The sequence below is a fragment of the Protomyctophum parallelum genome, assembly GCF_964188405.1.
Source record: "Protomyctophum parallelum genome assembly, chromosome: 16".
NCBI classification, from domain to species: domain Eukaryota; kingdom Metazoa; phylum Chordata; class Actinopteri; order Myctophiformes; family Myctophidae; genus Protomyctophum; species Protomyctophum parallelum.
In genome coordinates this window covers 36,630,616-36,648,139 of record NC_139711.1, presented here as the reverse complement: position 1 = coordinate 36,648,139, position 17,524 = coordinate 36,630,616, and the positions used below count along the sequence as shown (strand labels likewise).

The following is a 17,524-nucleotide window of genomic DNA, read 5'->3' as shown; positions in this document are numbered from 1 at the left end:
CTATGCCAGTATCAATTGCAACCCACTGTACACACCCAAAAAGACTGAGCTTGGACATCGAATAAGGCGTGCTGAGTTTCACTCTTCTCAAATGCTCCACACCCATTGTCACACTAGTCAACAGCCAGTACGGGCAGCATTATAGTAAGGCACTCGCAAAATACTATGGGCCACAGTGACCTTGTTTTTCTATCGTGTCTGAGGGATGCTGTTGATTCAGCTGTGCTGGTAGTCGGAGCACATCTGACCATAACGTAAATGTGGATCATGGTGAGATGCGCACAACTTGTCCCATGGCAATCAAGAGTCGCAGAGCTAGAGACACTTACGGTAATACGGTGTTGTCTCTTCCGTGTCCTTCAAATGCTGATGTTGCATTTCCTTATGTGATAGACAAGGGATAAGTGATACACTGACACTGGCAATTAAACGCACACGCAAAAAACCCTGGGTGTTAATTTAACTAACTACTTTACTACTTATATAATATGCCTATACTGTATACTTCGCTGACCAGTATGACCCAGGGATATATACTTAATTTTCCCCCTCTATGCTAAATCTCTCCCCTGAAAAATAGCCAATCTACCAGATTTGCTGCAGTTGGTTAAATTAGGCTAACACTTGATTGTACTGTGCACAAACAGATACACTGATACATTTTGTTCAGCCTTAGCCATGTAATGACCGGTTTAGCTGGTTTCTCATCTTTGGGAAAGTTCCTCTGTCATTGTTTGTGCACACAATAGGAGTTTGCTAATGGTGAAGTTGAGATGTTATGATTTCCTCATTCATGCCAGGTCAGGTACTGTTGGCCCTCTCATGGCAGTACATAAAAATCCCCAAATAAATGTTTTACATTTGATCTCAAGAAGATTGATCTATGGAGGAACGTAAAAACTGCCATGGCTCATGCCAGGAATAGCCATGACCTTTCCAAATAAATTACGTTGTCAAAGAAGGCTATGCCGGCTATACTGAATAGTGGAGCACTATCTAGCATTGTCTCTCTTAACCTTCACTTTAATTCTGTGCTTTTGAAGGTTATTCCCTTGTATCTTTCACAAACTCACAATACTTGGTATGAATGGCTGGCTGCTCATGTTTTTGTTTTCACCTCACTTGGTATTTTTGTCAGCCAATCATGATGTTGGCATGCCTTCTTGACTGTTTCCGTTTCACTGCTCACCTGCTCACCATGGCTCACCTGTGCTGACTGAGTGAGGACTAAGATTGAGCAGGTGAACAGAAACATTATAGAAACTGGACACTGGCGGCTGCAATTTGTCAGATTAAGTGTTTGTATTTAAGTATTTAGGTATGTTAGGTATTTTTTACCTATAAGTATAAGAGCAACATTTTTAAAGTTCAGATAGTGTGCAGGGTCTCTTTCTTTGATTTCACTATCAGAGATCCCCTTCTGAACATATGCTGTTTTTGTGGAATTCCTGACTTCAATATTCAATATATATTGCAGCCTCTAAACCAAATTATGGTTCTGTGAATGCCCTTGCGTGCATGGACACGAAGGGCAAAACGAAGAGAATATTCACTGTGAGGTCATGTACCCATTCTGCTGTGGCGTTGTGGATAGGAGGAATTAAAAGCTTCCATTCCAACCTCCGTGGCTGTAACCTGAGCAGGGCTGAAAGCAGAACAGAGGGAGGAAGTGCTCTCTTCGTGTCGTCTCAGTCCTCAGGCGACCGGGCAGGAACTGAAAGGCGATGAGGACCCATAATCAGCCATTAAAAGGAGCATGAAAGCTTCTCTGTGTCTGCCTGGCCCCCGCGCAGATTGCGCTACGGTATAAGGATAACGGAAGATTAAGACATGACATGCTTTTCCGAGCTACCCCATGAGGTACAGAGGGGAGGATATAGCGAGGGAGGAAGATGAGGCGATAAGGAGAGAGGGAAGGGATGAGCTGGAAGATGAGTTTAGACGTCATTGGAGGGGAAAAAGGCATCAGGGTAGCGATACATACATTTAGACTAGACCTCTTATCAGTGTTACAGCCTTACTAGTCCTTCACAGTGCAAAAGGTAGCGTATGACACCAAAGCCTGAGTTACAGTTTGCGATAAACTATTGCATAAGAAAATGTTGTTTTTATTTTGTGACGCATTGTAACAGAACGACTGTTCTTATTGTCTCACCACATGAAGGTCAATGTGTAAATACATTGTAGACGCACTGAATCAAATCTGTGTATTATGTGTGTTCGGTGCATTTACACTTTTATCCCATTTAGACCAATTATAAAACGCCTTCTAAATCCTGAAGTTTTCTGAAAAACTTCATATTAGAATTTGTACTGTATATTGCAACAACTACACGCAGAGGTGTTCTGGCTTGAAAGGTATAACAACGTATAGCTTAAATTTCCAAATAGTAGCCTGGCTGTTTAAGACGCAAAATCAATTTGGTCCCCGGGCATTTAAAACGAACCAGGCAGCTATTTGGACGAGGATTTTTTTTTTGTTGCACCAGGATATTATTTGGTTACAGTTCAAATTAGGCTGAAGAAACGTAAAAATCTAATACGCAAAATGGTGTCGGACCCCTGGCAGGGAGTGCAGTGCCCGGTATCGAGTCGGTCGGACCCACGGTTCTCCAGAACCACCACAAAAGGCTCTGGTCAGGCTCTGCCAGTGGGCCTAATCGGCCTAAATACCCTCACCTGTGCAATTTCCAGCCATGGAACCCCACACCTGCCGAATGATTACTTAACCAGTCCACTTTTCACAGTCAGTTTGCACTCTTCACACACAGACTGACAGACAAATACAGAGATCTCCATGTGGGACACAGGCAGTTAAAATGGGTGCTATGGGAGCAAGTGTAGGAAGTCAATAGAACATACTGGCACTGGAACAGGGGTGCGGCATATTGGCATATTCATGTAGAGTTATGGCATAATTTATAGATCCTGGAATTGTTAATGAGAGCAAAGACAGAGCCAAGTTCAAGGTGTTATAAAACTCCCTTTTATAGATTTTATTTTCTTCTGTGGGTGAGGAAAAATACTTGACAGGGGCACTATTGATTAAACATTTACAAACAAGCAAGGTGTGAATTAGAACTTTAAAGGAGAATTCCGTGTTAGTTTTCTTAGCGTAATACCTGCATAACCTATCCAATTCATCCATTTACCACTGGTAGAAGCGAAAACAAAACCAAGCGCCATTCATTCTTAACATTAACATGTGTCTTCAGTATGCAGATTGCGGATCTGGTTTTGTTCAACCATATTGTAAATAATGCCTTCAGTTGCGTTTCATTTCACTCTTCTTCATTTTACATAATTATCAAGTCCTCAGTCCAGCTGAGACAGACCAAGTTATTGTAGTGAGTGACCTCTTTTTTATGTTGTTGGATTATGCTGCATTGTACCAGAGTTACAATTTGTACCACCAAAAATACAAAAGAAATCCATTTCATAGGAGAACCTAAGGGCAAAAGAACAAAAGGGTTTGAAAGAAAACCCACTCCTTAAATGGATTTGAATGAAAGACTCTGTTGACTCTTATATTAGATGTACTGTATGTGAGCAGCAAGGGTGGAAAATGCATGTTTATACGCACACAAAACTAGTGTGGACTCGTGATTGTACAATAATTTTGTGAATGTATACATTTGCACATACTTCACATTAATTGTCGTCTGCATTTATCCATGCAGCACGTGTGTATTGTACAGTGTGCACGGGCAAGCCTAGCAATGCCAGTGGCATGGCATAGATCATTCCATATATCTGCTCCCAAAGTGGCTGTTTGGCTGGCCCTTCAACACCGCTGTAAATCAGATTGCTGGAGATATGAACACACACACACACACACACACACACACACACGTATACACACACGTGTATACACACACACACACACACACACACACACATACACACACACACACACGTATACACACACACACACACACACACACACACGTTCCTGGCACCCATTGCTCATTTCTGCCAGCGGCAATCTCCATCCGCCTTGCCAGCTCTGATGTGGCTCCTAATTATTCTTTATGGTCATTTAGTCTGCTGGCCCCACTGTTCATCAATGGCAGAACACATGCACGCACGCACGCACGCACGCACGCACACTATTACGTGTAATAATGTAATAATACCTTTCCATTGCATTCTTTATATTATTTCCCTAGCATCAATCAACCACAGCCCTCACCACTACATTATCTAATCTCATACTTACCTCAGCTTCTGTTTGGAAGACTTTACTCTGCTTTCTGATCTTCCTCTATTGAAGTGCAGAAACTAACTATACAAGTACAAGAACAAACATACAGCCTTCTCATCTCAAATCCCTTCCTCAGGGAAGGAAACTTCCTCCCGGAAGGGGAGGGCTGCTGACATTGATCAAAGTGTATTTGGACGGCTTTGGTAAACATACTACATACAAGGATTACCATGGCCTAAATAATGAGCTTCGTAGTAGATAATACTAGATACACATGGGTCTTCTGCATATTTGCAGGATACTCTCTGGTAACTGAATTAGCACAAAATAGGTACAAATCTCTCTGTTCTTTTGCAAGTTTTATAATGGTTTCATACATTGTTTTAAGAGATTAATTCAAATGATTTCGTAGACGGTTGTCTGGGAAAACGGATCATCTGTTAGAAGAAGGCTTGCTAACATCATGATTGGTGTACAAAAATAAAAGTGGATGTGCAGATCAGTTTCACTGGCTGTTGAATATTTCATTTGTATGGGAAAGGACAAGAGGGAGAGTGTGCACCTTTTTTGAAATATTAATGATGTTGGGAGAGGTTTTAGGCACCCTTAAAACACGGCAAGGCACTGAAAGCAGCCTTATTTGTATCGCAAATTTAATACGCGGCTAAAGTAGCCTTGCGTAGCAATACTAATATCAATGTGTAGATATTGGTCTCGTCTCTCTCAGTATTAGATTTGTTTTTGCAATGTCCCGCCCCATATTTGAATACTGGGCCCTTGTTGGTTATAGCCTGATTCCAGATTAATCTGGTTGACTTCACCCGTGAAGTCCTCCCACAATTGAGAGGGGCCAGACTTAATCTGCCTGGTGCAATATGCATTGCAACGGCAGATCAAGGCTGGCTATGCTACGGCTAAAGTGCTTCGCAGAATAATACATTATTATAACATATCTACAATTCAAAAAGTTTGACAGTGCAGACCAAAAAAATAATGGTCAACTTATTTCATTTAACACATTTCTTGTTTTTTCCCCCCCCATCACCTCGTTGACTGCCCTGTTGTGGTCTCCAGCACTGCAAAGTACAACTGTCTCACCTTCCTTCCGCGGTTCCTCTACTCGCAGTTCAGAAGGGCAGCTAACTCCTTCTTTCTTTTCATTGCACTCCTGCAGGTAAGTGTCTGTCTGTCTGTCTGTCTGTCTGTCGCATTGTTTTGGGGCCGTGTGAGTATGAAATGGCCCACAGCAATGGGGGAATGGATAAAAGGATGATAATTCCTTGTGTGATTTATACTCTTATTACCAGTTAATAAAAGGTTGTGTTTAGAAATGTAAGTGTTGGGAGTTCACTGGCCCTCATTCGCTTTTGTGTAGATGTAAAAACCTACCACCATATACTAAATTGATATGACTAGATCGCTCGACCCTAGTCATAAAAAAACAGCCAAGCGCGTCAGCATGAGAAAAAAAGTGAGGATACATTGGTGAAGGTGGGGGTCGATGGTGACGTTATGATGTAAACTGAGTTTTGGTGTAGCTCCGAAGAATACACAAATGTAACCAAATGGACTCCGTGGAATGTAAATAACTATAAGCACTATTAAAATAATTGTTCAGACTTTCAATTGAAGAAGAAATTGGCCGTACTAGTGAGAGTTACATGAAACATTGCATTTCAATAAACCTCACTAATAATAAGGAAGTCAGAATAATTAGAACATATTCGATTAGATATTATACACACACAGCTCTCACAGGTTCAAACCGGATGAAGCACAGGGAAAAGAGACTCCCTTGTGCTTCCGTCAGACACAGATGCACATCTTTATATTGCGAGGGAAGCCAGGCTGTAAATTAAATTAAATTTCTTGTTTTGCTATAACTTAGGTTACTGGCGGCTAGTAATTCATTTTCAATGAGAGGTCTGCAGGCTTTTTTTGTATGCGCAGAGAAGTTGAGGGGCGACAACACAAGCATATTTATACGTGGGTGCGGTCCTGTGAAATTGTTGCACGCGTGCTCATTTCGTGCACACGCCCACGACTGACTAGACCTGGATTGTGTTGAGAGATATAGCCAGCCTGTGTGCATCAGCAAAAATGTGGATCTTCTACAATATACGTACATTTGTTCAAATAACTATCTGTAAATATATGGTGCTCCAAATTTGCTGCCTGGCTCGTTGTCTTTCTGATTTGCACATTGAAATGTGCATGGTCCATAAATATGGTTCTCAATAGCAGCTCATGTATTTTCAAGGCCTATGATGTGTGGTAGGCTATAATGTGTGATGAGGCTGCAGTCAATTCACGTTTCCTCTGGAAAGGAACATGCATTGCATGTATTATTCATCCCAAGCACATATACAGTATGTATTATAGCTCTGTGAGGGCTGTCAGGGTGTTATTAAATTCCAGACACGTGACCTTTTGGAAATTGTGTTTTGTCTTTGGAAAGCCATGACAAACAATACGAAAGGAGGAAAGGCCATTTCACCCACTCACAAAAATGAACAGATGGCCCAGTGAGATGGTACAGATGAAGAAGAGACTGGGCTTTGGCAAAGTACTGTGGAAACATTTCTCTCATTGTCAATTTTGACCCGACTGCCCTATACTGTATGTCCCTGTTCTGGAACTCTATTAACACTTGCATGGCTGAAGTAAGGCCAGGTACCACATAAGCTGACTTAAGGTCAAAAAGACCTTTTGTCCTGCAATGTTATTGGCTACTGTCTCCAGACGCTTTGTTACTTAATCTTCACCCACGAATCACGACTTCATGACCTACAGTAGAGGAGCCCAAAATGAGCTTGCACACCCCAGGTGTTCCCAGCTCCAGGGAAGTGCAGCCTGCTCTGCTCAGACTCTTGTCTTCACCTAGATTTTGTGCTGACTGAATAATGAGAGCTGTGGGGACGGGCGGGGCCGGATTCAACGACCTTGGAGCTGTGTCTTTGAAGAGCAGCTGGTGTGAATCTTCATTACCTGCACTGTCGATGTTGCAACCTTGAATAAAACGTCTTCCCATAATGAGGAAGAAGAGAGCTCTGTTTACAAGAGTTTTCTTCAAGCAATGCTAAAGACGTGGGTGTCTTGTCAATTCCTCGCTTGTTGACTGTCCTCCTGGCCTGCCTTTAGTTTTGAAGATGTAATACTCAAATGATTAAATATTCAGTTAATTTATACAGTTATTATTTCCAATATAGAAACTATTATTGGCATGTGGTTATGTTAATAATACCAACCCTAGTCTATATACATATATTATATATTCCCTAAAGACAGTGACGACGGGCTATTCTTCCTTTGGCTTTTCCCTGCGTGTGTCATCACGCTTCGACATCTATAACCTCCATCTCGCCATCATGAGTGGATGACATTCTGTGTACTTAGAGGATGACACTCTGCCCCACCCCGCCTGCTGTTGAAGGAGCGATGGATATGCTTTATTTCACCTCCTCAGTCCATAGCCATGTCAACCTAATGTTTAATGGCCCCACTCATACTATAGCCTGCACCTGTGACCCCGCCCTGACAAATGTCCTGACAAACTCAAGGAGAGCCCTGTGACATGTGTGTGCGTGTGCAGACGTACCATGTACAGTACAATGGTTTATGTGCAGTAAGTGTCCTTGTGTGTTCGAATATGTCATTCCATGCCATGTTGGTATGTAAAAGAAGAAGGCGTGTGACGTGTATGACAGTGTGTGTGTGTCTGTGTGTACAGTTTGGGTTATCTATTATATTATGTTGATCTGTGATCTTCTGCTACATTTTATGAACCATCCAGAACTTTTTGCCGGTATGTCACATTGCAACATTGTACATGTTGGTATAAAGCTTTTTGAAACAAATGGCAGACTTATTTTGCGTACGTTTTGGGACAATTACAACTTTCCCCAAAACTATTTAGTTTGCAAAAAAGCTTCAGATTTTAAATTTAAATTTATTTATTTTCAGCAGGACTTGGCACCTGCCCACAGTGCCGAAACTACTAGTAATTGGCTTACTGACTTTGATTGATTGAATACTTTACTAGTACAGTCAAACACTTGGTCTAAAAGGATAGATCCTTGCAGTCTTGTTTCCATTCGGGTCTTCTGTTTTTCTCTGCACTGGACCAACAGTTTTCCTGAACTGGCAGTCGACCTTGAATTTGTTCATAATGTTTGTTGGCCTCTAAAGCACTTTGTGACAAACTTGCAGTAAACGTCAATGCTATCAGTGATTTGGACTTAACCTGATGTTCTTCACCGTTTCCCCCCCAGCAAATCCCTGACGTGTCGCCCACCGGTCGATGGACCACCCTGGTACCTCTGCTCTTCATCCTTGTGGTGGCCGCGGTCAAGGAGTTCATTGAAGATCTGGTGAGAAACATTGTTACTACTACTTAAATTCTACATGCACGTAGAGATGGACACAGGCAGGCACATTCAGACAGACTGTACTGCAGACACCGAGACAAACGCACATGCACGTACACACACACACTCACATTCACTCCAGAGGCCACAGCTGTATGTTATGAACTCGGACTACTCATTGAGTCAGTTAACATTGCATGATAAAACGGAATAAGTTAGTTACAGCAATATATCTCCTTTGCCTGCTAAAGTTTGTCAGTACCAAGTGAGAGGATGTTGCATTATGCTGTATTGCAGTGACCCTGCAATGCGATCCTTCTACCCTGGTCTCAGTGGACAGTTACTCTATACTCAATAGCTCGTATCTAGTGCTGAGGTGCCCAGCGCAGCACTTTTCTCCTGGCCTCTCGTGAAAAACATGGGCAGGGAGCAATTGATGACTCTGTCCTTATTGAAGGTCACCTGCTGCACGACATGTATTTTCTACCGCTGCTCTCTGTCCCTCTCGGGTTGACATGCCAGGGCAGCATCGACCTCTTGAGCTTCATGAATGATGCATTGTGCGTTAAAACTGTAGATCGCATACCGGTACTCCTGCTGTTAGCCTACACAGTATGCTCTGTGGAAAGAGACGCCAGAAAATCTATTCCGAGCTGTTTTAATTTTTAAGTTGTAGTTATTCTGTTCCGTTGAGTTTAGTCTTAATGCAGGACAAATCTGGTATGCCATGCAAGTTACAACGCACTTATGTAATTGTCCAAAACTAAATGAGCTTAACTCTGAAGATTCAAACTTAAACAGCAATCGTCTTTCTGTAGATTTTGGGGGGAAAAGCAATGTAGTTCAAATCAATTCAATTCAAATGTCATTGTCGTCAACATCAGTTAAGGAGACCAGAGGCAGACCCTAATTTGAAACTTTGCAGATGGGTCACTCATCACTTCAATAGATCTGCTTCTGCAGACATAAGACACTGCACTGTCTCATGTCGAAGCGATCTAATTAGAGTGGGGATGAATCAGTCATGTGAGCTTACTGTTTTTACCACCGTCACGCTATGTTTTTTTTATACAAGGCCGTTTAGTGGGTTAATCACGGGAACACTGCAGATGAAGACCTTCTCATCTTGCACTTTCTTTCTCTGGTTGAATGCTGCAGAGACCTCATACTGCAGTATCTACACATAACCTCAGCCTGCCTCTCTGCCTCCCCTCCACTGTACAGTGATTACCTACATAATTTACATAATACTCCCCTCCTTCATGAAATCATAGATAGAGAATAATAGTGCGTGAGAGGGGCAGAGAGCTTGGAAGTAAATGTGTGTGGGGCAGGGGCAGAGGAAAGAGAACAGTTAGAGAGAGAGACGGCACAAAGAACAACGTGAAATCTAAAAATAGAGAGGTAGAAAACGTGAGGGGTGGGTGGGGCGAGTGCATCAAAGAATACAGCTAGAGAGAAAGATGGGGACAACGTGAAATTGTCTGAAGAGGTGGAGCACACGAGTCGCTAGCACGGATGAAGTAAATGAGGCATCAGCTCATGCTTTTCAGTGGAATGTCTGAGAGTTTATTTTGAGAAAACAAATAGATGACGGAGGTTGGGTTGAAAACAGAAACAGCAGAGAAACACCGGTTATGATTTCTACTTCTGAAAAGGAGAATTCCTCAGATAGATTGAGCAGCTGCCTTTAGTTGAGCTTAGCTGAACCGACACTCATATCCCATATCCAGTATTGGGCATTAGGGGCCATGTTCACATTCACAGAAAGCGTTTTATGAGCAACGGAGTGTTTATTGATGCCTGCAACATTCAAACATATCAACTGTAGCTGTGCTTGAACCATATAGTTCTAATATAGCTAGAGAGCGGATGAGGAGCGACAGCCCTGCCCCCCCGCTATTCATTTCAATGGAAGTTTCTCAGTAGCGTTTTGAAGGACCCGGAAGACTGATGATGTAGTAGTAGTACTGATATGATTGGTTGGCCCCTATGATAGTACCCCTCGCCTCGCGCTGTTCTTGTGGTACCACTACGTCACGTCCTATGTCACAAATTCATGCTGGGCCCAGCGGCGCGCTCTCTTGCTCGTGAATGTACAGTATGTCGCACGCCTGCAGTTCCAGTTTTGACCACTACCGTCGGTGGCTTCAACGTTGCCCAGCCGTTATGGGGGCTTGGCTTGAACGTCTTGCCATCTGCGTTATCAGCACAAATAGTCTAGCTTGAATAATTGTAAACGCAGACTTCTCATGGTTTTTAACCCATTTAGAGACGGTAGGACGTGTTTATTTGTTATTTGGATCCCCATTAGCTAATCATAGTGAGGTAAACAAGCAACATTATTTCTCCCTTTTTTTTGTACGGAACAGAAGGGGGGGGCTTTCAGAGTAAAAGCTGCCATATCTGTGCGGCACCCCGAGCTGCTATTTTGAAAGAAATCCCAGCGCTGATTGTGTTAACCATTCAACGTCAAGTCGTAAATTACTGGATCGTCAGACATAACCAGGAGGATCACATTTGACACTGATGAGCACCGCTCCTCTACAAAAGTGAAACAATTTTCTACTTGAAGCTTGCAAGGCACACTGCCAATAAATGCTGCATGCAACGGGCGCTGAAGCATGATGCACACCATTGTGAAGAGGCCCAGCAAGCCAAACGACGTCATGATGATGTTATGACATCCTCCGGTGGTGATCAGGACGTTCAGGACTAGGCCAGATCCCAGCCCATATGGGGATGATCTTTACGTCATTTCCAGGACGTCTTCACCAGTTTAAATAATATAGCTTATTCAGGGCCAGATCTAGTTATGATATGACTTAAGTTGATCTGGCCTCGATCGAACTCTCTCTGGACGTCCGTCTTAGTGGGCAGAATTTATGTTGGCTGAAATCAGGTGATATTCTAGGCCAGATCTGAGTAGTGTTGGTTTGACTTGATCTGGCCCCAATTTAAACGTCACACATTCTTCCAGGTCCTGACCTTGCTTGCTGGTGGAGTGCTCCAGCTTGCCTTTACCATAGCAGTAAGCAGTGCATGGCAGAAAGGCACATGCAGCTCAAAAAACCCTTTCTGTGAAGTGTGAACACGGCCCCTTACACAAGTACTGTACATTTTTGAGTATCTCACTACATTTCAAAGACAAATATTGTATTTTTGACTACATTTCTAGGAAGGTACTCCTGGGACCCAAACTTAAAAATCATGTGCAATGTTTAAAAGGGCAGTGTGGTTCACTGGTTATGGCTATGTCTGTAAAGGTTAGACGAGGCTCGTTTTAGGAAAGGTGCAGGTTTGAATCTTGAGTATGGTACAAAACTTCTAACAGTTTCACAGTGGTGTTTTATTGAACAACCGTAGGTGGGCAGGTACCCTCACAAAAAACATGCAGTAATCCTGGTCTCTAAACTACCTCCCCCTGGCCAGCCAGGGCGCCTAATGGAGGGGAAAGGAACTGGTTGGAATAACGTTTTCCTTCCACGCGCTACGTCCAACCAGGGAAACTCCCCCCTGTCAGGTGTAAAGGAGCGACTTGGACACTCATGCATGAAGGAAGCATGAGTTCAAGTCTGTTGCTCTCCCCAGGTTGGCGGAGGGTGTTTAGAGCCCAGGATCACATTAGATAATTGACACAGGGGTGAAAAATGGGTTACAAAATCGTGGGATAAAAAAATAATAATAATAATAATAAAAAGAACAACCGTAGATGTGTGTACAGTATGTTATGCACACTTCCCAGGTGTGAGTGCAACAGGCGATGCTAAAAAAGAGCATGATTGCTCAGCATATATATTCCCTAGGTAAAAGAAGGTTTAAAATTTGTGAGTGTTGAGCAGGGGGGCAGTCAGCCAGATATTTCGTGAAGCCTCATTTGAAATCGGTAGTTCATATAATGGCCTGTTGTGGCCCTGGACTGGACCCAAAAAGCCCCATAGCTCCATAGAGGCCCATGTATTTTGGCCCAACTTCACCTAGACTGTATTACCTTAATAAACATGGTCATGAATACTTTCTTCTTCCAGTCACTAGTTTAAAGTCTCATTTCTAATGTCATAATATTCTTTTTGGAAAAGTATGGTCCCATTCATTAAAATAATGACCATAAAGTCGCGTATGTTCTGAGGGGCGTGGCTACCGTTACCGTCTATGATCGGGATTCCCCTCCCACTCAAGAGTCTTCTCCTCCCACTCGAGTCAAAATAAAAACCAACAGAGAAGAAGGGGGGAAGTCCCGCCTCGTTGTCTGGGCAGCCAATGGCCAGCTGGACCCAAACGGAGCCAGCCAATGGCCAGCTGGTCCAAAACGGATCTAGAAAGATGGCGATTTACAGTGCATTAGAATGCAAGGGATTTCAGGCTTCATTTTACGTTCACGTTAGACCCGGGGAACGCTTTGTCCATATTTTTTACAGTCTATGGTGTTGAGACGCTGATATTCGCTGCACAGTGCATCGTCAAAATATGACATTAAGTGTAAATTGAAGACATGCAGGGCAGCCATTCTATTTTCCCCTTATTGAAAGCCACCAATTATTTCCATGCTGTTTGAGTTTGCTCAGGAGCCACATATTGTTTTCAAGCAGGCAGTTGACCAGCTTTACCTCAGAGCCCACAGTTCAAAGGTGGTTGTTCAAATCCAGGACAGTCAGAGTTTGTTCTTGTCTAGTGAGCTTTTGTTTCTCCTTGTTCGTCCATCGATTCTTTAATCAGGCATGGTATGTCTCCAGGGTTTTGAATGAGGATGTTACTCTGCCTATTGGCTGCCTGCTTACTTAATTAGTATTAATGTGTTTCAGGATGGAATGTGTCTATGATGAATATTGTCCCCTTTTTGTTTCATTACAGAAACGTCACAACGCCGACAATGTCGTCAACAAAAAGGAATGTCAAGGTAGGGGAAATTACCTGCAAAATACTGTATACTGTATAAATTATTGGGATAGCATATGTAGGCTAAACAAAGAAAATGATCGACAATCTCTTTTTTTAACTCTCTCCCCTCTCTCTGTCATCACAGTATTAAGAAATGGTGCCTGGGAGATTGTTCACTGGGAAAAGGTATGTTCCCACACTGTCGTTATATGTCGCTGAAATGTAAACCACGGCATTACAGAGGGTCATTATCAGCTATAGCGTTCTGCTAATCTAGAGTGCAGGACAGATTCTACCACTTTCATCATACCGCACGCACACACACACACACACACACACACACACACACACACACACACACACACACACACACACACACACACACACACACACACACACACACACACACACTCTCTTCCTCATCAGCATCCAGCCACTATAATTAGGGTAATCCTGAAGGCCTGAAGACACAGGGCAATGTACATAGTAAAATCCTCCGTGTTCATTTAACACTTAGATAGTAATAATTTACACACTTAATTGAGTTAAATTAACACTGAGGATGTAGCTGTGTACTTACAACAAGTATCACCCAGTCAAGTGCATGATGTAGCCTTAGCATATTTAAATAAACATCAAAACAGGATTTATGCAGTTAGCTGATGGACTAATTTAGAACTACTGTACTAGAACAAGTATACTGTAGTATCATTCCAAGCAAGAGAAAAGTGCACTACTACAACAGAACTAGAGAACCAAGATGATTCTTAATTTGTACTTTAAGAGAGTTGCCCTGTGTGAGGGTTCAGAGTCCGATCATCAGACTACTACTAGATATTCCTAGACGCACAAAACCTTTTCTCTAAATAACCATTTAAAAGGTTCTCATGGCTGAGATTACAGGTTCCCTTCAGGGAATTTGTGTATGGTCAGGTGCAGTAAAAAAGGGACATACATAGATATGCAGTACATTTAAAAGTTATAAAAGGAGATGCAAGACGGAAGATATAAAAAGGGATTTATATTACATTTGGTGGCTGCAGATATTGTTGCGTTAGTGACGTGTCAGTATAAAAAATACTGTATTGCCATTTTTAAATTGTGATACTGGTGATTGCATTTTTTTTGCCATTTCAGTGATGGGCAATCTTCTCTGGCGTAGCAAGGTCTGAATAATGAATGTGTTTTACATCTTGAGTTCATACATATTGTAAAAGCTACTTTCTCTCTCTGATTTGGGCTAGGTCTCCACTGACTACGTCTTTTACTTGTTAACTTTTTTAAAGTTGATGTCAAAGGCAGGGGTGAGCGCTGTCGGTAGGGCTATCCAGTTCACCACCCTCAAACTGGACCCGTCTCGAACGAAGGAATGGAGCAAATTTTATTTATACTGCCTCGCTGTGGTCATGGCCTTGATTCATGTACATAGATATATAAAAATGCTTCAATATGTTTTCTCATAATTATCTCACATTTCTAGTCTCAGGTTTCTCCTCATGTTCTGTCTACAAACGACGTGAAGCGCACCAATAACATCTATTTTTCACAGCTTGTGGTGAGCGATAGTGATTTTGTCGTCCTAGACGGTATAAAGGGTCCCAACCAGATCCTGGGGATCCTGTCCCCTCATTTCTCCTCCCTCTTGCTCTCATGACGCACAGCTCACACTAAAGACATGACGGTTTGGATCGATGGAAAGACACACGATGCTTTTACTCATCATTTGAAGTGCAGAACCATCAAGATGCAGTTGAATCCATTGTTTATTTGTTAAAACGGTCACCTCCTTTTGTGGAGGTGACGGTAGCTGGAATGAGGTTTTGGGTTCAGATTTACCAAACGTGTTCACGTCAACCTCTCTTCTCATTCAACTTTTCAAAAGCCATTTGGAACACTTCTTCCTGCTCTGTGTACATAATGTGTATCTCATGCCAGAGGAAATAATATTTCCTCTGGCATGAGAGGGTTTATTTACGTAATCCTTTCCCCCAGAAACAATCTTACTGAATCGTACTCCACAATCGCATTAATTAAAAACGATATATATTTATTGCTGCTGAATTAATTTAATTATGGCATTACTTTCTAGTCCCATACATTTTGGCTTCATATTGCCTACGTCTGGGGAGTCAGCATTTCTCATGATTACTCCACCTGAATAGAGCTTTTGAACAGCAGAACGACAAGGAGACGTCCAGCCTTGCCTTCATTATGCAGGCTGATCATTCTTGTGCTCCTCACTTATTTTACCGTACACTTATTTTACCGTACACTTGAAACAATTGTCTCTCTTTCCTCCTCCTGTTTGTTGTTTGTCTGCCCCCCCCCCCCCCTTATTTCTTTTTTTGCCCCTTTCTCCTCTACACCCCTATTTTGTTTTCTCTCCCCCACACACCCCTACATGCGACCATCTCTCTCTCCCTCGCCCCCTGCTGGCGTGTGGTGGTAACATCAGCTGGGCGTTGGTGAGGTAGTCAGAGCGGCCAATGGAGATCACCTCCCGGCTGACCTCGCCATTCTATCTTCCAGGTCAGAAAACCAATCACACTGCAGAGAAATGATGAATATGTGTGGTATAGATTGGATATGTGTGTAGTGCACTAATACGTAGGTTTACTTATGATCCTCCTATTTCTATGCATTACCTTGTGGTGTCCTTGCTTATTGTAAATCACTCTGGATTAAGAGCGTCTGGTAAATGCCTAAATTGTAAAACTTAGGCTTTATAGTATACTTTATACACCTTTACTCACATTACTCACATTGAATACATTCACACCTGTCCTGGCAGCTGCCTAATTGAGCTCCACACAGGAACAATTAAGGGGTTAACTTGCCTTGTCCTTAAAGGGCACTATGACTTAACTGTAGAGCAAAGGAAGTGTGTTGTTTGTCAATCACATTCGCTAATGATATTTTGCCCAGACGGTCTTGTTGTCTACTATTTGTCCTCTGTATACTTTTACACTGAGTAGGACTAGACGTTTAGCTCGGACAAGGCCAGGACCCTTTCTCTTTCTGCTGACACCAGTGATAAATATTTAATTTTCCACTCTTGGAGGGAGGATGGGGCCTCTCATTACGTCTGCCAACTCCAGATATTGAGCTGCCTGGCTGGGGTCAACACAATGCCAGATTCCTCTCTCCCTTGTCTTTTCCTCTCTATTGTGGTGCCGTTGACCACTCTGGCACAGTTACTTTCACATCGTCTTATATTTCGCTCAATCGAAGGAATTACATACGGCGTAGAATGAATAGTTTATATTTAAGATGGCATGTTCATATTTTTGAGGCAGACTCTTAAAAGGATCCCTGGCTAATTAGACAAAATAATATGCCATGGCTTAAAACATTATACTTGCCCTCTACAACAACAACAAAAGACTCCTTAAATATTTTATTTCTTTCATTCAACAGGAACTGCTCCTGTTTCAAGTTGATGATGTCATGTCCATATCGTCAAGCCCTATGTAATGTATGGAATGCATATGCTAATAAAAAAACAACTTAATACTTCCTATGGTTAATACGAGCATCAAAGCAATATTTAAAAAAAAAAGTTATTTGCACGTGCATTACATTCCATAGGGCTGGACCACACATGGACATATGACATCATCAACTTGCGACGGGAGCATCCTATTGAGTGAAAAATAATATTTACGTTTTTTTTATTTTTGAATTTTTGTTGTTTGTTGTGGCAAGTAGAATGTTTTAAGGCATATTTGTCTTATTAGCCAGGGATCCTTTTCAGTTTGGTTCTTGCCTTTGCATGGCTGTTACTGTTCCCTGTACTTGTCCATGTCTGTTCCCTGTTACTGGTCCATGTAGAATGTTCCTTTTTCATGTGACAACCTGCTTGCCAAAGCCAAATGCATCTAGCGAGTTTAGCCAATGAAACTGTGAAGCCATAGATACTATGGATCTGCCATGTGAATGGTCTAACTGAAAGTTGAAGCACAATGCCATTATTTATATGCGAAATGTGTTATAATTCTACACCGTTTCTAGAATTTTTTATTGCCAGCTTTCACAACAGAGCACAGCTCCTGTCCATGAACCAAATGAGCTCTCA

At 42.3% G+C, this 17,524-nt stretch overlaps 1 protein-coding gene across 4 annotated transcripts in view; it reads left to right on the top strand.

Annotated features, from left to right (window-relative positions):
• atp8a1 (ATPase phospholipid transporting 8A1) overlaps positions 1-17,524 on the top strand; it is a 152,626-nt gene that overhangs the window by 29,866 nt on the left and 105,236 nt on the right. For all 4 annotated transcript variants that reach the window (XM_083786146.1, XM_083786147.1, XM_083786145.1 and 1 more), the window contains exons 3-7: positions 5,279-5,378; positions 8,476-8,574; positions 13,423-13,468; positions 13,595-13,635; positions 15,905-15,978. In XM_083786146.1, coding sequence (XP_083642272.1) covers positions 5,279-5,378; positions 8,476-8,574; positions 13,423-13,468; positions 13,595-13,635; positions 15,905-15,978 — 360 coding nt within the window. The remainder of the gene's footprint in view (positions 1-5,278; positions 5,379-8,475; positions 8,575-13,422; positions 13,469-13,594; positions 13,636-15,904; positions 15,979-17,524) is intronic.